The sequence below is a fragment of the Mustela lutreola genome, chromosome 6 (genome assembly GCF_030435805.1).
Source record: "Mustela lutreola isolate mMusLut2 chromosome 6, mMusLut2.pri, whole genome shotgun sequence".
Taxonomy (NCBI): domain Eukaryota; kingdom Metazoa; phylum Chordata; class Mammalia; order Carnivora; family Mustelidae; genus Mustela; species Mustela lutreola.
The window spans coordinates 5,061,270-5,084,769 of NC_081295.1; the positions used below are offsets into that span (position 1 = coordinate 5,061,270).

The following is a 23,500-nucleotide window of genomic DNA, read 5'->3' on the forward strand; positions in this document are numbered from 1 at the left end:
AGAATCCACAAAGCAACAATAAAATATAGCTGGACTGTCCAAGTGAAAACTTCATTGTGCAAAATAATTATAAGCAAAATTAAAAGGAAAATCCTTCCCTCAACATGTATTTCCTGAATACCAGTGTGGCAGGTACTTAACAGCTTTACCACTGAGGACAGGACTGTGAACAAAACGAGCACAACAGTCAGCACTCTCCTCTCGTAAAACACCAAATCCACTCCCCCAGGAGGAGGGATAAATAATAAACACAAAGTATCTCAAGAGTGATGAAGAAGAGGAAGAAAAATGCAGAGGCCAAAGGATAAAAGTTTCAAAGTGCTCCCCTTAGATTAGTTATTAATGTAAAAGGGGGGAAAGTATCTCTATAGTGAAAAAATATGACTGACACCATTTTAGCCAAATGATCAACTTGAATATCATCAAAATGGGGCAAACTAACACTGGGTAACTAATGCAGTGTGCTGAGGGCACAGCATCACTTTTTTAAAAACATTCCTGCCCAAAATGCATGGCCTGACTCTAATCATAAGAAAACAATGAAACAAGCCCAAATCATGAAAGACAATGAAAGGCTCAGTAGCTGTTTCAAACTGGAGACCTAGAGCTACAAGTGTCATTTGTGATCCAAACAGGTTTCTGGGACAGAAAGAATTTAAATGAATGGAAAATTGGAAAAATTTGAGTTCAGAATGTCTATCAAAGAATGTAATATTGTAGTAGCATTGACTCTGCTGGATGTGAATAAAGAGACCCTGATGATGTAAACAGATGTTCCTGTTCAAAGGAACCGCACCCTAACATAGGGATGAAGGGTCAGGGCATCTGCAGCTTAACTCTCAAATGATTCACAAATAAAAGGTATTAATAATTTTATACACACACGTTGCACGCACAACACACAGTCTCATTATTCAGTATAGTTATGATCTATAAAGTCCTGCGACCAATGAATTAGAGAATATTAATATTCCCTTAGGAACAATGGTTCCCTTGGAACAGAATCATGCTACTGTGAGCCTCTGGTCACAACATTTTCATCAATCAATGGATACGTAATCTGGTTTTATGTGTGTGTTTATGTTTAAAAGATACCTTATTTAATACATACTGTTAATTCATTAACATTCATCTCACAGCCAACATCACCCCTTATGGAAGACTAACGTGTGTTTTTCTTCCTAAGGCATGTCACAGCTTTCGTGAGCTCAGAAACACTAGATAGCAATTTGTTTTGGGGTCATTTTTAACACCAAACTCACCAGCAAAAAGCAACTTTGCAAAAAACATAGCACTAAGCAGACCGTGAAAAGAACACTTATTCACAGCATTAGAGCTAAAATGAAAGACTGGTGTTGCCTCACTTGAGTTCAGCTGGGAACAAGAGCACTGGATGACTCACAATTTTTTTTTTCCTGCTCTAAGCACATCCATGTGTAACTGTGAAAGCACCACCAGTATTAATTTTGAAATTATTAATAAATCTTAGCAAATAGGCGAATTTATGAGTGCACAATTAGAAAATGGGCATTAACTGTAAGTATATAAGTAAAGACACCTACATACAACATATATAAACACAGGAAGAGAACAGACATGCACAAAGATGTACAAAATGTTAATAACTCTGGCAAATCTAGGTAAGGGGTATACAGGATCCATTGTACCACTCTCAAACTTTTCTGTAGATAGAAATTTGTATTTTTTCAAAGTGATATTAAAAAAAAAACAAAATGTGGTTTGCGTTGGTAGCAATAACAGGCAATACAAAAGTATTAAAGTCCAAATAGATATATAGTAACAGATTTAACCTCATTAACCTCACTAAAAATACAAATCAATTAGAGTATATTTCTGTCCCCCAAAAAACTGGTATCCCAATTTCACAGACGATTCTTTATACAAGCACTTCCCTTTGCTGTTAAGAGTGCTTATAACTTCAAATAGTAGCTTTAAAAGGCAATTTTGGTAATACATTTTCAACCAACCAATTATACTTCTAAAAATTCATCCTAATAATATGTGCAGATGTTTTTCACAACATTTTTATAGTAAAAAAACAATTCATTTTTAACATGTACATGAGTTTTTATAGGCACAGACAGATATAATACTATTTTTAAAGATTTTTACTTATTTGACAGAACGAGAGATATCACAAGTAGGCAGAGAAGCAGGTAGGCAGAGAAGCAGGCAGAGAGAGTGAGGTGTGGGGCTGAGAGCCCAACGTGGGGCTTGATCCCAGGACCCTGAGATCATGACCTGAGCCAAAGGCAGAGGCTTAACCCACTGAGCCACCCAGGCGTCCCAATAGATATAATAATCTTAAGTAAAATATATTAGTTTACAAAAACATATGGTCTCAAAATACACATCAACATATACATGTAAAACCTGCCTCCAAATGGAAAAGATTACGGCGTTTAAAAAAGTGTCTATCAGTTGCCATACTAAACATGAAAGGCTTTCATAATCAAGGGATAAAAATTTATTTTACAATAGATAAGCTTAAGCATTTGCTTTTACTACTTGTGCCTTATTTTAAAGTCGTGACCTCTTGTAAATTTTAAATGTCTTAAAACACTCTGATGCAACAGCTTGATCATATTATACATATTCAAGAATACTTTCCAATTACTTGTTTCTTAACATTCCAGAATCTCATTAATTTAAATGAACACAAGTTACTTGTCAGAAATTAATCTTATTAGTTAGAATGATGAAATTACACAAAACTTTCTTAATATCACATTCTTAAAAATATTTTCAATATGAAATGATCAGTCCTCTATATGTGCAATACTTTATAGGTATTTGAATACAGCAAAAACTTGTTAAAAATTATTAATACCTTTATAAAATATGCTTATATGCTATAATCTCTATTTACTTTCTAAGTAACAAATCACAAAATATAAATCATTTCAATAATCTAGATTCAGCTTTAATTTTTCGGGCCCACAGGCTGTGATACTGACCTGGCATGACAATTTAAAATAAATAAATTAATACATAAACCTCACAAAACAATTACACCTACCTTTAAAAGCAAAAGAGTTAACAATTATACATAAAAGTTAACCTGTTTTAAAATCAAGAGACTATAGAAGAAGAATCAATGAAACAAGATGGAACTGGGAGGGAGACAAACCATAAGTGACTCTTAATCTCACAAAACAGAGGGTTGCTGGGGGGAGGGGGGTTGGGAGAAGGGGGTGGGATTATGGACATTGGGGAGGGTATGTGCTTTGGTGAGTGCTGTGAAGTATGTAAACCTGGTGATTCACAGACCTGTATCCCTGGGGATAAAAATATATGTTTATAAAAAATTAAAAATTAAAAAAAAATCAAGAGACTAACAGTATAATTTCTGTGACTCATTATCATTCACAACTGGAGTTAAACAGAAAAATAAAACTAGCAACACAGAACAGGATGGGTCACTAGGCTTATGAAACTGCCTATAATCTGTTGTTAATATGAGAGAAAAAATTTTTCTAGTTTGTTATAAAGGATTTTGAAAAAGAAAATCAACTGATGCAGCATGATATACACATAAGAAATGGTCCCCTACTAATTCTGTCAACACAGACTGAATCCTCTCAAAAGAAAATCTGTTATATACAACATAACTACGAGGTGCTCAAATATTCTTTAACTAAGTTGACTGCAATCCAATCAAGACTTAATTTTAAAAGGCTCATTAACAGCATCTAGTGATAAAATGGACTCTCCCTTTTCAATGAAACTCATATCTCATTTCATTAGACATGGACAATTAACTCATCTTGGTATTAGATCTATGGCAAGTAATTAGCTTAAGTTTTACAGGTTACTTAATGTGTTACTTTCCTAATGAAAACAAAGGTTTATTTTCATTGGATCCATCTTTTACTCCTCAAAGAGTGCCTCACCAATTTTAATAACTGTACCTTAAATGAATAGAATTTTTATTTCATATCCTCCCAATCTTCCTTAACAACTAAGGTGGCACAACAGCAGATCTATTCTGTAATAGTGTCTTGAGATACTATCCAATTTGAAATAAACATTTAATTTTTAATACATTGTTTTATACTTTTCTATCTTAAAATAAGGCTAAGCCACTTGAGCGCATAATAAACATGTAATCAGAAACAAAACTATGAAGTCAGTATTCCAAAATGAATTTTATTTTAAAAACACACACAGCGAAGCTGAGAGAGTGTGGAGAACCAAGTAGAGAGGGAGAAGACACCATGAATCTAGTTTACAGTTCTGTGAACCAGGAGATCAAGTCATAAACTGGTATTTAAACTGGTACTGCTGAGAGATATAGCCTGCAAGTATAGAAATCAAGTATGTTTAGAAAGCTTTATAGCATTCCAACTGGATAATTTTATCTATTGATTAAAAAATGTCTTAAACAGGACTGAATTTGTCTTTTTCAAATTCTATTTATCTGATAATTTCATTATAGTTTACAAAAGGATTGGCCTACAATGGATTAGAATTGTTCTGTAATGGTCTTCCCAGCAGATTATTTGAAGAGCACTAATTTAACTCTTCAGAAGGCAAGCATTCCTTTCTTTTTAAAAAGAAACCTATCAATCATTTCAAGGTTGAATTCAAGACCAAATCTCATAACATTAAAAAAAAAAAAAAAAAAAAGACTACAGCTACTAGGGATTTAGTTTATAGCTACAAAAGCATACTTTTAAGACATAAGTACTACTACATAATTATGTCAAAGGCTCCAAGGTTTAAGAGATTATATTTGTTTTGAATTCAAAACAGATTTAAGATCAGAGGATCTAAGTTCCAAAGATACTGATTCTATCTCAACACAAGGAAGAACTTTCTAACAAACTTGGTCATTTGTCTCTGGCCTTAGGACACTTCTCCCTTCCACCTATCACTGCCTAGCTATCTTTTTTAGAACAATTAACATAAAACTTCATATCTTAAAAATAAGAGCACAAATGCACTGCTTTCAAAATTAAAAAAAAAAAAAAATGTTTATTTAAGTCCTTACATACTCAGATCTCAGTCTTGCCTCCAGTATCTATGCTGCCTTCCCCGTCATACCTCAGAGCTTCCACTGAAACAGGCCAAGTGTACACAGGCTGATCCTACAGGTGGTATCCAGAATACTATTCCTCTCAACTGTCTTGTAAATTCCTGCTGTAGTCTGATTCTCTCTACCTTTTCCTAAAACCTTCAATCTACAACAGAACTCCTTACACACCTCCTCGACTTCCCACAGCACAAGGAATAACATCTAAAGGAGCATTTAGCACACTGCGCATTAATTCACTGTCAATACATCAGTCTCCCGTGGATGAAAGCTCCTTGAGGACAAAAATCAAAAGCACTGAAAAATATCTGCTGCCTGAGAAGGCACTGAATTAACTATGAAAGGAGGTAACGAAAGTTGAGTAACAATCATTTGCAATATAGGAATAAGGTATCACACGGTGGTGAGACTTCATGGCTTTAATAAGGTTCCTTCCAAACCAGATTACATAATACTGTAATTTTCATAATCATCCTTCTAAAGCAAGTAATCTGTTTTCACAGATAAATACTATTATTCAAATCATATTTATGAAACTTCATATGTATTCAATTTATAAGATTTATAAGATAAAGAGAATCTATAAAAGTTCCTATTTTCGAATGCATCAAGTCAAAGGTACCAGGAAGAGGGGGTGGGGTGAGTGGGGGGAGTAAGGAAGGGATATAAAGTAGAACAAAAAAAAAACATTCCTTGCAGGGAATAAATAGCCTTTCCCAACTAAGGACTCACAAGAGAATCAAGTCTTAATGCTGGGCCCAAGGCATAAATTATATATAATTAGCTTCTCTCCTACACATCTATAATGATACTTGTTATGAATCACTCTAGGTAAAACTGAGAATTTTTATGTTCTGTGGTTCAGAAGAGGAACCCTAGCTGAAAAAGGCCATATAAACTAACAGAAAAATCACAGCACTTTTCCTCTAGAAAACATTTTAAATAGCAATTAATTTCTTAGGCACAAACAGAAGTTTGTTACAATTATAATGCACCTAAAGACCAATAACACTATTTCAACTATGTCTAATAATTATTTATAAATGGGCTGGATGGGAACATAAGAAATATATTGCAAAGAAATGACTAACTGGAAACCAGAGACGGTTGCACTGCTCCTAACAGTAATGACCTTCTACACACACACACACACACAGGAATAAACTTGAAAGAATGACTTTTAAAAGTGCCTTTATCAGATGTTCAATCTCCTGTATAAAATAAAAAAGTTTAAGTAAGACTGCTGGTCAATCTTTTAGGAAAGTGGAACTCTCATACATTGTTGGTGGTAATGCAAAATGAGAACCACCCCTAGAGAGAGAGAAATTCAGGACTAGCTAGCAAAATTATGGGACACCACTTCTAGAACTCTATCCTGAAGATAAATTAACAAGGTCATGTAAAAATATATGTAAAAAGGTACTCAATGTAGCGTTCTCCCTATGTGTAACAGCAAAAGCCTAGAAGCAGAGCAGCCTGGGTGGGTGGGTCAGTCAGTTAAGCAGCCAATACTCGATTTCACTTCAGATCATGCTATCAGAGTCCTGGGACAAAGCGCTCTGTCGGGCTCCTTGCTCAGTAAGGAGTCTGCCTGAGTATTCTCTCTCCATCTCCCTCTGCCCCTTCCCCAACTCATGCTTGCATGCTGGCTCTCTAAAATAAACAAACAGGAGCTACAGGTGGCTCAGTCAGTTAAGCATCTGCCTTTGGCTCAGGTCATGATCCCAGGGTCTTGGGATTGAGCCCCACATCAGGCTCCCTGCTCAGCAAGCCTTGCTCAGGGAACCTGCTTCTCTCTCTCCCACTCCCTCTGCTTGTGTTCTCCCTCTCTCTGTCAAATAAAACCTTAAAAAAAGTGTTTTAAAATTTAAATCAATCTTTAAAAAAAAAAAAAAAGCTTAGAGACAATCTAAATGTCCATTAATAGGGGAAATTTGGGATAACTTACAGTATATCCACACAATGGAATATGGTAAGCTATTAAAAGAGCTGTCGCAATATATCCCCACAAAGTGATCTCAACAATATACTGTTAAATAAAAGTAAGGTGCAACAAAGTGTAATGTGTACATAGCCACCTACAAAAAGTGAGAAATTACACACACAGGCATACACAATTGTCACACTTATGTAACTGTTATGTCAAAAAAGAAATGTAAGGATAAACTGGAAACAAATATAAAAAATTTACCTGAATAGCAAGGAGCAGGAATACATACAGGCAACAGGGGTAAGAGCGAGAGTCTCTGAAAATTCCCTACGACTTACAGATTTGACTACTTATAGATTTGAACCACATAACTATTTTACAAGTAACAGAAAAATAACTGAAGCAACTATTAAACTTAGAAGACCAAGTACAAATGAGCTTAAATGTGTACCCCCATAATGATGTACCTATTATACACTCAGAAATTATTGAGAGTTTTAAAAGACAAAATTTCAGTCTCTAGTAGGATACAACCTAAAAACAATAGGAACTGTGGAAAAATTGTTTTCACTTACTATGTTGTTGACAGTAGTGTTTGTACTGTTATTCTGAGACTTCTATATATCTTAGAATAAAGCCAATGAATCCTTATTTTGTCTTTAGGAAGCAGAAGTTTTCAGTGGGGAAGAAAACAGATTTATAGGATCAATTAAATAAAACACTGTAGCCCTGATTTTGAATGAGAATGGACTTGTATACACACCTATATTCCTGAATGTGTGAGTGTGTGTATGTATGTATGTACGTATGTATCTCCTAGCTCTGTCCTGAAAAGGTCTACAAATAATGAGTATCACCTAAGTCCAGAATGCAATCTCTACTTAGTATTTTTCACTAAAAGTAACTAGGATTCCTTATTAAAGAAATGGATGACTCCAAGCCTGAAAATTTTTTAAGATGACACTGGACTATCATACCACACTAGAAAGCAAAGTTACTAGCCCCAACCACTGAGGCAGTGTCAGAAGCACTTAGAAGTGAACACTTAGAAGCACTTAGAAGTGAACTTGAGGAAGCCCCCAATGGTCAAACAGCATGATCACTGAAAAACTGCAATGAACTGAAACATCAAAATAGTTAACATGTATTCATACTGATTTTTAAAAAGGAAACAAAAAAACCCTATTCTTTACCTTTGAAGGATTCCTAGGAACCAACTATTTTTAAACTAGTAAATAAAGAACTGAGCATTCATCTAGCCTTTCCTATAAAAAGTGAATCTATTATGGACATTGGGGAGGGTATGTGCTTTGGTGAGTGCTGTGAAGTGTGTAAACCTGGTGTTTCACAGACCTGTACCCCTGGGGATAAAAATATATGTTTATAAAAAATAAAAAATTTAAAAAAAAAAGTGAATCTAGTTAATATTAATGAGCAAATAGGATATGACCATTTCACAATTCCTACTGAAATAAAAGGCCTAAAAAACCCACCATCACCACACTACTTGTGAAATACACTTTCAAAAAGAAGAAAGGAAATGAAGAAGGGAGAGCAGGAGATCTGAATCTGATTAAATCTTTCTCACTTACCCAAAAATATGGAGGACAGAGATCAGTGTTAAATGCCACCATGCAATCAGCAAAATCCACAGTAATTATTTAGGATAAATAACTCAGTCCCTTGACAAATAAAAATGTAGAAGGAGAAATGGATCTGAAGGATGGAATGGCTTAAGCAATCTTATCAATTAACTGCAGTGTATATGGCCCTCACTTGGATGCCATTCAAACAAAGTATTTTAAAAACACATTTATGAGACAAGAGGAGAACGAGGAACACTGACTAGATATAGGATAACAAAGAAAATCTGGGGTGATAAAAAAGCATGATAGCATTAAAGAGCTCTGTTATTTTAGAAAAGCGTAATAAAATCTTTACACAGGATATTATGTCCAGAATGTGCTCCCCAAATCATACGGCATGCAAAAGAAGGAGTGAGAGGTGCAGAGGAGTAAGGGCACCTCGAAGGAGACCAGCAATGCTGATGCTCACTAACGGATTAGTGATGTTTACAATTAGCCATCATGGGTATTAAGGAGGGCACGTGATGTGATGAGTGCTGGGTATTACCACAAAGCTAAGTGTAAAACAAGAAAGCTAAGTATAAAACAAGATCATTACAAGGTTGTCTGAACCATGCTTGTTCTTGATGTTATGTCGCTGTCCATCATAACCACTTTAGGATGTCAACCCAAAAAAACTGTATTAATTTGTTCACTTTCAAAGTGCTGAGACAAGAGCGACATCTTTGATAAGAATAAAAGTCTAAGCAACCCCCCAAAATCGAGAAAATTTGTCCTTGCATATTGCTGTCAATAGGTGCCTTGAAGCATCCTGTGTGTGTCTTAGAATTATAAGAATTATAATTATAAGAATTATAAGAATTATAAAGGTCCATTATTTAGTGAACTGAAACAGGACAGGATACAGAACTGCAGAAGAAAATGCTAATTATAAAGCATCATATCTAACATTATCCGTCTTCTATAACACATATGAATGTATATATATAACTGCATGAAAAACAATCTATAAGAAGACATGCAAGAACTGTTAACAAGGATAGGCTGTAGAGTGAACAGAGCAGGTGGTGCCTTTAATTTTTTTTCAGACTATCTGTACTTTAAACTTCTCCAAAAATATATATTAAGTAATTAAAATATATATTAACCATAAGAAATGAAGTGATAGGATTTAAGAGATACTTAAGAAAAATTTGTAATGTATATGAAAAAATGTAGAAATGTTATGAAATTCTGTTTGCAATTACAAAATATGTCTAATAACATTTCATAAACCAAGTTCCACAAAACAATGTATATCCTCATAAAAATAAAATTAAAAATATTACAGATTGATCAGATTTTAAATTCAAAGCCCATATTCTGAGGAGACTGATTTGCATAGTTCAATTTGAATGTTCAATGAGATCTGCATTTGTATCTACTGTAGTCATCAGTTAGAAATGGGGGACAGGACAGGTTACATCACCTCTTTAAGCCTCCAATCCTGTTGGAAGAGTAAAACTATTTTCTGAGGTTATTGCAGGGTCTAAATCAGACATTGCACAGATTGTGAAAGCAGTTAATACCATCTGGCCATAGTTATTAGCAGCCCTAGAAGGGCCATCTGATCCCATAAGTGCACATTCCTTGATTTCAAGCAAAGAACTCTAAGTAAAATTACTAAATCTCAATGAAAAGGTCCAGAAGATACCACACTTAACTAACCTGGCTTTGATCAACTATAGACATTTCACTCATCAACATTTTTGGCTTGGAGGGGGGCAGAAGTGGGAAGCAGAAACACAAGCATGGATACTTAGTCCCCACTTATTTATGACAGGGGAGGTCTCAGAGAAGAGCTAATGGATGCTGAAGAGACAAATCCCCAAGAGTGTCCCCTACAACGCCACTCACAAAGACTCCCAAAGGTGAACTTCATTTACCACTTTAATAACTATCATTCCAAAATATTATCAAGTATTTATGTATTCTGTTCTAATGACTTACACGTATTCATCTGCTACACTGGAAACCAGCTGCCTGCCATCTCTGTTTTTTGAAAGATGAATACACTTCCTCTAGCACACAGACATCTTACCCAGAGCTCTCCACCTGGCCCCGGTAGCCCTCTGCTACATCAATGGAAAAGCTATCAAAAACCACTTCCTTTTCCAAAAATTATTTCTCTAGAATTTCTAGGCTCAACTATATAGGTTTTTATCAGAAAATAGGATTAATTCCTTCCTACAAAGATTTGTGAAAATCCTGGGAATGAGACAAAAACAAAACTTCAAAATATATTATCCCTGAGGAAAAAACTAAAAACTTTAGAGAAGTTTCACCAAATATATCCATGTTAACCTCACAGTCAAAGTTTAAAACTACTCAATATTCAAGTTCTGATATTTCTGAAGTTGCTATCACTCTCAGAAATGCTTCTTAACTAGGAAGTAGTACACCATGGAACAGAATACAGGCTGTAGGTGGAATGTGGACTGCTTATTTTTGGCAATTGACCTTTGAACACATTATTTAACCTCCTGAGGCTCAGTTTTTTTCACTTACAAAATAGGAATAATAAAACTCAGATCACCTCACACCTGTCAGAATGGCTAAAATTAACAACACAAGAAACAACAGGTGTTGGCAAGGATATGGAGAAAAAGGAACTCTCTTGCACTGCTGCAGCCACTGTAGAAAACAGTACGGGGAGGTTCCCCCAAAAAGTTAGAAACAGAACTACCCTACCATGCAGCAATCATCCTGTGAGTATTACCCAAACAATACAAAAATACTAATTCAAAGGGATACATGCCCCCCTATGTTTATAGCAATTACTTACAATACCCAAGATATGGAAGCAGCCCAAGGGTCCACTGATTGATGAATGGATAAAATAAAATGTGGTATGCATAATTACATATCATTTAGACATAAAAAAGAGGAGGGGGTGGGGAGTGGGTTAAACTGGTAAAGGAGATTAGGGAATGCATTTGTTGTGATGAGCAACAGGTGATCTACAGAACTGCTGAATCACTATATTGTACACCTGAAACCAAGTCCTAAACAAATGTGCATAAAATACCTAGAATAATACTTAATACAAAGTATACAAGTCAAAAGAACTATCCATAAAGAGACATCTGGGTGGCACGGCTGGTTGGCCATCCAACTCTTAGTTTTGGCTCAGGTCTGATCTCCAGGTCTGGAGATGGAGCCCCGGTCAAGAGACTGAGCCCTGTATCTGGCTCCACATTCTGGAGTCTGCTTAAATTTCTCTCTCTCTCTCCCCCACTCCCCTTCCCCACACTCCCCTCCCTCTCTCTCAAATAAATAAGTCTTCTAAAAAGAAGTGTCCATAAAACTACTGGTTTCCACTTGCTGACACCAAGGTACCATATACTTAATCAGAGACAGAGGCTACGTGGCCTGCTCCAGGTGAGTACTTGCTGGAACAGACAAGCCATCCAAGCTTTGGCCATAGTCTCTCATAAGGTCTGACCACAGCTCCTACTCTTTAGTTCCATGAAGTTTACCCAGTACCATTCTACTGGGTACTTATATACAAAAACGAATGCTATTATCCCCATCAATAACTCTGAATACCACCCCAACAGAATAAAAATTAAGGTGGCATATTCACTCCCTTGCTTAAAACCAGCAGCTTAGAATACTATGGTACTGCTTATCTTGCCCAAAGAATTAAAAGCACATAGGGTTTATAATTTCCTATATTTATAAGCTTTTTTATGGAGACATAGTGGGAGGCATATCTATGCCTTTCATTCATTACCTAAACTAAACATTTATTCTTTTTTCAGATCCTACTCTAAGCCAGGTACTCATCAAACACCAGGGAAATGCTCCATAAAACAGACATGCTTTGCCTTCACTGAGTTTACCAGGCTAATGAAAGATGCAGATCAGCAAACCGCATTTTCCATCATATTTTAGGCAACCAGTAAATTAAAGATTTTCCAGCTTTCTCAGCTTTTACAAAAATTGAAAACTTTGCAGAAAAGCTTAAAGCCAGTTGGCTTTTCCTTTGAAACACTAGTGAAAACACTAAATCAGCTTAGTATAAAGAAGTATCACATCAATACTTCCCTGTTACTCCAATCTGCTTGTCGAGTTTTTTCTCAAAATAATAGTCAAGTAACAAATGATAGCACTTTCCACTTGACTTTACTTTCATTGACATTTTCAAAAGTTCAATGAATAAAGTAACTACAGCATCAACCAAAATGAATTATTAACAATTATTTATGTATAGATTTACATTAAAATTATAGAAGGCACTCCTAGCGTTAAAAATATGTGCATAAATTCTTCAAAGACTCCATATACCATAATATCAAACAAATGGTAGTCATTCAAACTAATTTGATATACCTAAATTATGTTCATCTGTAGCATTTTAATAAAACTAAAAATATAATCTGTGGCCAAATTTTTTTGGTGTCTTATTTTATTGTTAACTCTTGCACTATGTATACTCTGTAAGTTTTATTTTGATAGCCAACAGTATAAATCAAACATAAAAAGAAGTGTAAACTGTTTCTAATTGTGGTTAAGAACAAAATGGACAAGACAGAATATAGATGCACCAACCACCAGAGAAAAACAGAAAAGCAATGAGAATATGGGATATTCAAAGGTCACAAAAGAACGAAGTATTCTCCTTTCCAAAACTTAAAAAAACAGTAGCAGTCCCCCCAACTTTGATGCAACGTAAGAGTTTAAACATAAAATGCACTAAGTAGGAGAGCCTGGGTGGCTCAGTGGGTTAAAGCCTCTGCCTCCCGCTCAGGTCATGATCTCATGGTCCTGGGATCGAACCTGGCTTGGGGCTCTCTGCTCAGCAGGGAGCTTGCTCCCTCCTCTTTCTGCCTCTCTGCCTACTTGTGATCTCTCTCTGTCAAATAAATAAATAAAATCTTAAAAAAAAAAAAAAAAAAAAGGCACCAACTATCCAGTTACAGTCGTCCGCCCTTATCTGCAGCTTTGCTTTCTGCAATTTTAGTTATTCCATGGTCATCCCAAGTCAGGAAGCAGATGATCCTCCACCCAACTCATCAAGTCAACAGCAGCCTACTATCACAGTATCATTCATCTCACGTCATCTCATCATGTAGGCCTTTTACCCTCTGATATCGTCATAAGGGTGAGTACAATCTAAAAGATATCATCAGAGAGAGAGAGAGAGACCACAGTCTCATAACTTATTACCATATATTGTTCTATTACTAATTATTGCTGTTATCTCTTACTGTGCCTCATTTATAAATTAAACTTATGCAGGAAAATGCATAGTATATACAGGGTTCAGTACTATCTGCATTTTCAGGCTTCCACTGGGAGTCTAAGAACAGACCCCCCACCTGTGAATACGGGGCACTACCATGACAGTGTAAAGCTAAAATTTTTTTTTAACAATTTTATTTATTTATTTGACAGAGAGAGCAAGTAAGCGAGAGCGTCGGTCAGAGGGAGAAGCAGAAGCAGACTCCGGGCGGAGCTGGAAGCCGGATGCTGGACTCAATCCTGGGACTCCGGAATCATGACCTGAGCCGAAGGCAGTTGCTTAACCAACTGAGCCACCCAAGAGCCCCTAAAGATAAAATTTATTAGGATTAATCATTAACTGATCACTTACTATGATCCAAAGTACTATTCTAATTTAATCCTCACAAGCACCTTTACTACTCCTATTTTTATACAGCAGAAGATTAAGTAACTTGTCCATCACAAAGCTGCTAAGTGACCGAACCAAGATTCAAACCTAAACAATGTGGTCACAAAGCTCACTGTCTTAACTATTTGGTTCTTTTGTCAAAGACAGCAGAGTATGTTCTTCAGGATAAAAATTTCAACCCCAATCAAAAACAAAAACAAAAATTTCATGTATGTCTTACTACACAAATTCTAAGCTCTAATTCTTGGTGTCTAGGAGTGTGTGAGTAAGGGGGGGAGCATTACTACAGAATTAACAGTGGCTGAGGAGAGGGGAAAACACGTTTTTTCATGGATTTATAGAGTAATTGTTTAACTGACGGATACACTAATCTTAAGGTTAAGATTTATTTGTCCATCCACTATGGATTTCATTTTTCCATGGCTCTTAAATCAGCATTGCTTAACGCCAATACAACCAGAAGAGGGGAGAGAGCAAAGAGGGAACCAAACTGCACGCCAATGTAAGACGGCCACTTAGCTGGTTCAGAAAATGGTTAAATATTTTAAGATTCTAATAATAAATGTTTTAAATACAATATTTAAAGTTGCTGAAGGAGAACTCACATACTTGCCTCAAAATATATTTAAACTCAGCTGACAAGAACAGATTTTAAAAAGATTTAAAGATCATCATTATTATTGGGGATACCCCCTCGCCACACATACCCAATGTTTTAACTGCGAAGTCATTATCTGTCTGCAAGCTGAGAAAATGACTGCAATCCAGTCAGGCGGGCGGAGAACGTGAATGCAATGAGGTGGCAGGTCAGAAAAGCAGCACATCCGAAAATCAGACTCCTCTGAAGACCTGATGTTTGTTCCATAAACTCCACAAAGTGATTCAATGCGCACACTCCCGACATAAGCTAACCACAGGTTTATTACTTGATAGCCTTCTCAAGGCATTGTATTTTAAAAAATAATACCCTCCCTGACAGTACGTTTTATATTTGGCAATCAAACCTAGGTTTTCTTCTTTTAAACTGAAGTATAATTCTCATACAGTGTTACATTAGTTTCAGGGTTAAATGAACCTAGAGGATTTTCTCTAAGTGAAATCAGTCAAAGATAAATACCATGTGATTTCATTTATACGTGGATTTTTTTTTTTAAATAACCTTAAAAAAAAAAATCAGTCGAACACCATTTTACACAGATACACATTCAAAAAGTATCCTGCCTAACAGTATCACTAGAGAAGAGGAAACCAGCATATAAAACCTTCCTAAAAATAGCATTTAAAGGGCGGCTGGGTGGCTCAGAGGGTTTAGCCTCTGCTTTAGGTTCAGGTCATGATCCCAGGGTCCTGGGCTCTCTGCTAAGCAGGGGTCCTGTCCCCCCACCGCCCACCCCGTCCTCCCTCTGCCTGCCGCTCTGCCTATTTGTGATCTTTCTTTCTCTCTCTGTCAAATAAATAAACAAAATCTTTTAAAAAAACAGTATTTAAAGTAGATAGTTGGGTATTCATTGATTAAAGTAGCAGAGCAGTAAGTGGCAGGAGAAATTAAAAAGAGAAAACAGGAACAATATAAAGTAAAATATCTAATAAATACACAATCAACACAAAATGTTGGTGAAATCCAAGATAAGTATCATATGGCTAGTTAGACCTTTCTTTTGCTGTTTAATAGCTCTCCCAGTAATCCAACACAGAGCCAAAGCTATTCATTTGCTTACTTTCATTTAAAATTTCATCAACAGAAACATTTTACATTTTTAAAACTTTTAATGACATACCTTTATGTATACAATGTTATAGTGTGACTAGTTTCCAAACTGGCACCATCTCAACTGTAAATACCAAAATAAGTTAACATGATGGACTGGGTGATACCTTAGTTGGCTAAATGAAAACTGATAATCAAAAGAAAAAATCATGACAACACCTTAAAAAAGTTCAAAAGTTTCAGATATGAAGTAATGTATAGTGCTTTACGCACAAAAGATCGGGATATTTTATTATTAGAATGCAAAATTGTAAGTAAGCTATTCACATCAAGACTTCCTCTCATGTTCAAGGACTTACCTTCTTTTTATCCCTCATGGAGCCTTTGCCTCGGACCATTATTTTACATCCTGTTTCTGCTTCAAGCTGTTTAGCAGTAAGTCCTCTGGGTCCAAGGATTCTCCCAACAAAATTAAACTAGAAAAAAAAAGTCACTATAATTATTCACTTGCTTGAATTTATAGCTCTTAAAATTATGTTAAAATGTATTTTTACTTTGTCAAGTAAACTGTTTTTTTAATAAATCTTAGAGTACGTATGAATTTGTAGCCCAGTTTGAGGACATAATTACAAGAGCTCATTGTTCAGCATGAAGTTTCGTATGTATTAACACAAAATATGAATTACGAACATCAGTATCTACATAAAACAGGTACTATACTGAACTGGCCAACAACATGTAATCTGAACAGAATAAACCAGTATATTAAAGAGTCTGACAAAATCTTAGACGCCTCCCAATACAAATCCTTTCCACAAAACTCTGGAATGTCAGCAGCATACAAGAAATTGTTCATTATGTTAAATAAGTACTTCCATTTTTTACAGAGATCCTTGGGAAAACTTCCTGTCTCATTTACATAACAAGAATATATTTTCTCTAAAGCAATTATTCAGAAGGAATAGTAGTTTTCCGTTGGCTTCCATAACACCAATGGCCAAATTTGGATTCCACTAAGTATTTCAGTCTTGAGAATATAATATTATTTATACAATTTTATGTCGGTACCTTATTTTTCTTCCTTTTTTTCCATTTCTAACTTTAACTTATGCTACTAGTTTTGCAAGGAACCTTAATTCTTTCCATGAGTAGGACAGTGATAAGAGTAACTGTATATATAAATAACTGCCATCCCTCAACAGAAACTTCTAGTATAAAGGCCAACGGGAAGCACAAACTGACTCTGAATACTGTAAAGTAAAGTTCCCTCATTCACAGGTCAACTGCACAAAATACACGAAAGTGAGTATTATTCATCAATCCCACAAAAAAGCCATGGTGGTTTTTAATTCAGTTATTCAAGCAGGTACCGATTCGATGTTTACAGCTTCCTACCTTTTTCTTGCATTTGATCCTACTATTAGTATATCATCACGTAAAAGCAACATGCCAGCATTCGCTGCTGTAAGGGCTCCAGAAGCTAAGGCATTTCTCCAACCTTCTGTATTCCCAACAGCTTTTCACATTCCCCTCACTAAACTGCTCACCAATACTGCCACATCTCCTAAGTGACAGACAAATCAAAGAAGGATAATACACAAGTCTAACTGGGAGAAAGCACCCTTTCCTCAGGGGATTTTTCCTCAGGGGATTTTGATACAACTCTGTCCACACCAACCTCATAGACTGATCCTATACACACCTGATCAAGCTCTACAAGATCCCCAATTCTGAAATTTGCCTTTATATTCAAATAAAACCCCTTATGGATATAGTACTTTATCCACCTCTTTAACCAACCCAAATCCCTGCCATGATCCATTTTTAACAATGAACGTGCTTCCAACCCAGAATCCCTTTTCTACATCTCCAATTTGAATAAACTCAAGAACTAAACTATTATTAAATGTTTAAAAAAAAACTCTTAAAGCACACAGATTCCAACTGATATCCAAGCTCCAATACTGAATAATAATTAGGAATTTGAAAGTCACATCAAATAAGCCTCAATTATACAATGGAGATGATACTATCTGGCAGAGTTGTACTGAGGAGTGAGTGTAGATACAGAATAATACATATAAAAGGTTCAATACATGGTCTGGCACATATAGTGGATAATCAATAGCCTACCAAGTCCACTACAAATTCACTTTAGGAAACCTCAGGCCCTCAATCAAATACCCACACAACTTAGTATGTCCATGTAATGCGATATGGTCCATAGCAAATTTGCCCTAGAGAACCCCAGAAAAACTTGACACTCAATCACAGAGTTCTGTAAAAAACCAGAAAGAAAAGGTGGAAATGGTACCAGGTGGTGGGTATTATTGCATGGAGCACTGGGTGTGGTGAAAAAATAATGAATACTGTTATGCTGAAAATAAAATAAAAATAAAAATAAAAATAAAAAAAGAAAGCCAACAAACAGGGATCTGACTTGCAGATAACAGGCTTGAGTCTTTGTCTCCATAAAGAGCACACGGCTACTTTCTCAAAGCTGACAATTCAGCTGTTCACCTCAAACTGAAGCTTGCAGTGGGGGAGCCCCATCCATGAATATGTAAGTTCAGAATTCCAATGTTCCATGCTTCAAACTTAAATACAAATAGACAAAGCAGTTTCACCAAAGACTTAAGAAGGATAACAAGAAAGAGACAATACAAAATAAACAAGGCACAGTTCCTTGAGTAAAAGTCTGTTGGTAAAGAAGATAATATCCAGAAAGAACTACTTTGTATATAATGCTGAAATATTTTCTAAAATGGCTGTATGCATTTTAGGGTCCCCAAAGAAGAGGGTAAGAATTTGTTTTGATCCATTTCTTCTCCAGCCCTTCATAACAATGTTTTTTACTTGAGCCGTCCTGACACACTCGCTCAATGTCTGAATTAGCATTCTCCTGATTACTAATGAAGTTCATCATTTTTTTCAAGTTTAATGCTTACTCAGATCTATACTTCTCTTGAAGCACATGTGAAGTTTTCTATTTTTCTATTGTGTTTTCTTAACTGATTTTTTTTTAAAGATTTTATTTATTTGTCAGAAAGAGAGAGAGCAAGCAAACAGTACCAGGCAGAGGGAATAGCAATCTCCCTGTGGAGCAACGAGCCTGGTGTGTGACTTGATCCTGGGACCCTGGGATCATGACATAAGTTGAAGGCAGACACTTTATCAACTGAGCCACCCAGGCATCCCTCTTAATTGGTTTCTACTTTGTGGTTTCATGCGTACCAAATACCTTTTCCCACCCTGTGGCTTGCCTCCTAACTTTCTGGTTGTTGGTTTTTAGCTGTTGTTGCTTTAGGATTATATATTTATTTATTTGAGAGAAAGAGAGTATATGCATAGAGGGGGAGAGAGAGAAAGAAGTAGACTCCCTGCTGATCAGAGAACCGGATCGGGGGTGGGGCAGGGGGAGCCCAATCCCAAGACCCAGAGACTTGACCCAAGCTGATGGCAGATGCTTTACGGACTGAGCCACCCGGGTACCCATTGCCTCCTAGTTCTTTAATGGTGTTGTAAACTGAATTTAATTAGACTGAATTAATTTTAATGTATCTCAAGTTATCGGTCTTCTCTTCATGGTTAATGAGATCATTCCCCATCCCAAGATCAAGATATCCCTCTGTATTAACTTTTAGAAGCATTACTATTCTTTGACATTTATGTCCACAGTATACCACGAATTAATGTCTGTGATAGTACAGCTTTTTCTCTTTCTCTCACATGGACACCCAATTGTCCTATCATATTTTATTGGAAAGACTATTCTTTTCCAGGGCACCTGGGTGGCTCAGTGGGTTAAAGCCTCTGCCTTCAGCTCGGGTCATGATCCCAGGGTCCTGGGATTGAGCCCCATGTTGGGCTCTCTGCTCAGCAGGGAGCCTGCTCCCTCCTCTCTCTCTCTGCCTACTTGTGCTCTCTGTCAAATAAATAAATAAAATCTTAAAAAAAAAAAAAGACTATTATTTTCCAATTACTCTATGGTGCCATCATTGTCATAAATAACACCTATTTGGGTCTATTTCTGAATTCTCTATTTTATTACATCAATCTATTTGCTTATTCTTACTTTAATATCACACTGTGTTAATTATTATAACTTTATAATAAATCTTAATAGGCAGTATTCCAAGTTATTCTACCTTGCTCTGACTCAAGAATGTCTCAGCTACTCATTCCTTTTGTTTCTGTACAGATTTTAAAACCAATTTCCGAAATAATACTGGTGGTAATTTTAATTTGAGATATTACAACAGAGGCTTCAAAACCAAGAGCAAAGTATAATTTCTTTAGTTGGTCGGGTCTTCTTTAATTTCTATCAAGAATATACATAGGGCTTTTTTATTGTGACTTTACTCATTTTTGTTAGACTTATTCCTAGATATTTGGGGGTTCATTTTTGCTATTATATAGATTTTTTAATTCATTTTTGTTTCTTGTATATGAACATGTAACTGAATGTTCTGTATTAAACCTTAAAATCTGCAGTCTGTTTCTGCAGGTACTTTTTTACTCTTTAGGTAAATAAACCTATCGCCTGCATATAATGACTGTCATATATCCTTTCTCCTGTATTGGCACTAGCCAATACATCTCAAGTTCAAAGTCAAAGAAGAGCCTATCATCCTTCACTTGTTCCAGATTTCAAAATTAAGTTTTCAACAGTTGACCATAAAGTTTAAAGTAATCTGTAGATTTTTTGTAGGTATAACTTTACCAGATCAAGGAAACTTCCTTCTATTTCTCAGTTTGCTAAAGGTTTTTTTTTTTTTTTCTTTTTGAACCATGAGTGGACATTTAAATTTATCACATTTGTTTACCATCTATTGAGACAACCATAATATTTCTAATTCTTAGTGCAGTAGATTACAATTATCAAATGTTAAATAACCTTACTTTCCTAAAATAAACTCGAGTTAATCTTGATGCATCATCCTTTTCATAAGTTAATTCAGTTTGCTAGCACTTTGAGGATTTTTTAAAATTTACATTCATAAATGGAATTGGCTTGTAATCCCCCCTTCTCATAATATGCTTCTTCGGTTTTGGCATCAAAGTTATTCTGGCCTCAAAACGTGCTGAGGTACATTCCCTCTTTTTCTACTCTCCCGATGGGCTTTGTAGAAGACACATGATTTCTTCCTCAAATATTGAATAGAAATCAGTGGTGAAACAACCTGGGCCTAGAGTTTTTCTCTGTGCAAGGTTTTTAATTATGGATTCAGTTTTTCCAGCCTTTCATGTCAATTTTGGTAACCTGTATTTACCTAGAAATATGTCCATATTAGTTTAAACTTTCAAATTTGTTGATGTAGGCTTAGATCTAATCTTCTTCTCAGTATCTACAGAATCTGTAGTGCTGTCTCCTGTTTCATTCCTGACTGGTTATCTATGTCTTCCTTGTTCTTTATCAAGTCTTCCAGTCTTTTCAAAAAATGACTTTTGTTTTTTGCTAACAGGGGTAGAATGACTTTAAAAATGGCCATTATTCTTTCACCCCTAGAGACATCTATGCCACTGCAGTGTAAACTTGTAGCTCATTTCAACCCTTGAGTCTGGGCTAGCACTGTGACTTGCTTTTCCAGTAAAACATAGTAGGAAGAATGACATTCGTGTGAAAAGCCTAAATCTCAATGTTAGGAGCATTTACTCTCTTAGAACCCTATTATTCCCATTTAACGCAGTTCAGACTAACCTACTAGAGAATGAAATAACCCAATCATCATCAGTTATTATAATGCCATGAGACCCACCAGATACAATGATTCTCTTCCTTTTGTGGTTTCTTGTCTCCAATGATTTCTACTCTAAAAATTTTTTGTTTCTCAAATTGTATCTTTCTTGAACTTTATTATTTCCTTCCTTCTATTTCTACTGGGTTTAATGTATCTTTTTTTCAGCTTTCTGAAATGGATGCTTAGCTTACTGCACCTTATTCTTTCCTTATATACTTTTAAAGCATTAAGTATTCCTCTAAACTGGCTTTAGCTGCAACTCGAAGTTTTGATAATGTAGTATTTCCCTTATCATTCAAATCAAATAATTGTTATTTAATATTTAAATGTTTTCCTCATTTCAAACATGAATTTCCTAATCATCTGTCATTGATTTCTAACTTCTACATTATAATCAGAACACATACTGTGCAGGAATATTAATCATGCATTGTTTGTTCAGAGTTTATACTATAGCATATGGTCAATTTTTCTAAATATTCCATAGGTGCTCCAAAAAAAAATGCAAATTCTCATAATTACGTCTATTTCTCCTTGTAGTTCTATTTTGCCTTTACTATACACTGTTATTTGATATATACAAATTTTAAATTATTGTAGCCTTTTACCAATACTATTACGAAATGGCCCTCCATCTCTAGAAATACCTTCTGCCATTTAGCCTATAGATATTCAAATAGGCAAAAATTTTTTGTTTTTCAAAGTATATCTTTCTTGAACCTATTACTTTCAATATTTTGTTATCCTTGTATTTTAAACAGGACTTCTTTAAACAGCATCTCGATGAGTCTGTTTCTTCACCAATCTTGTAATCCTTGAATTTTAACTGGAACACTGAGCCTAGTGCTTTCTACAGGTCAATCCTCCTCTATGTTCCTTTTCGGTTTTTTTTTCTTTGTGGGGAGGGGGTATCAGGGACACAGACAGAAATGAGCATGCTTTTTCTTTTATTTTTCCTATTAGCCTGAAAGTTACATGTTTATGCTAGACATGCATCACCGAATTGTCCAACACTAATGTTATTTTGTACTTTTACCCCTTTCCCATATAATGCAAGGACCCCAGACTATTTAACACCATTTATTCTAATTCAGTTTATATACCATTGTTTTTCTAAATTTTGTGTGCATTTTTAACTCAACAGATTATCATCCTGTACAAATAATGTGCATTTCTATTTACCCACACATTTACCATTTTCATTGCTCTTTATTACTTTCTCATCTTCAGTTTTCCAAAGAAGATCATGTTTCTCCTTCCTAAAAAATACCTTTAAGCACTGCCTTTAGTGAACATCTTCTGGTAATGTAGTCTCTCATTTTTGTCCTCATCTGAAATTACCTTCTTCTTGACGGGTACTGAATTCTACTTGGACAGTTATGTTCTTCCAACACCTTAAAGACCCTTTAGTTTGTCTCCTGTTTTCTTCCGTCATGTGTCTGAAAAATGAGCTAGTGAGTCCTGACTATGGCTCCTCTAAAGGTAATCTTTTCCCCTCATTCACTGCTTTTACCATTTCTTCAACGTTAGTTTTCAAAAGTTTTACTATGATGTGCCTAGGAATGACTTCTGTTTTACAATTCAGTTTCACAAACCTCGGACTTGACTGCTTTTGCTATTCAAGTTCTCAGACGCACTCCTTTCAAACACTGCTTCTGTGCCAGTCTCTCTTCTTCTAAAACTCCGACTGCATACATTAGACTTTTCTCACTTTCATTTTTCGCAGTTTTTCTATCCCTCTGCCTCTCCACACTGAGTATTTTCTTCCGAGCTATCTTCCAATGCTTCTACGATCTTCTGGT

The 23,500-nt window shown here is 35.6% G+C and overlaps 1 protein-coding gene across 7 annotated transcripts in view; it reads right to left on the bottom strand.

The window, feature by feature from the left end:
• QKI (QKI, KH domain containing RNA binding) overlaps positions 1 to 23,500 on the bottom strand; it is a 159,850-nt gene that overhangs the window by 82,501 nt on the left and 53,849 nt on the right. For all 7 annotated transcript variants that reach the window (XR_009354437.1, XM_059176585.1, XM_059176582.1 and 4 more), the window contains exon 3: positions 16,317 to 16,433. Coding sequence is in view for 6 of the 7 variants with exons in the window: in XM_059176585.1 (XP_059032568.1) it covers positions 16,317 to 16,433 (117 nt within the window). In the remaining variant the exon portion in view is untranslated. The remainder of the gene's footprint in view (positions 1 to 16,316; positions 16,434 to 23,500) is intronic.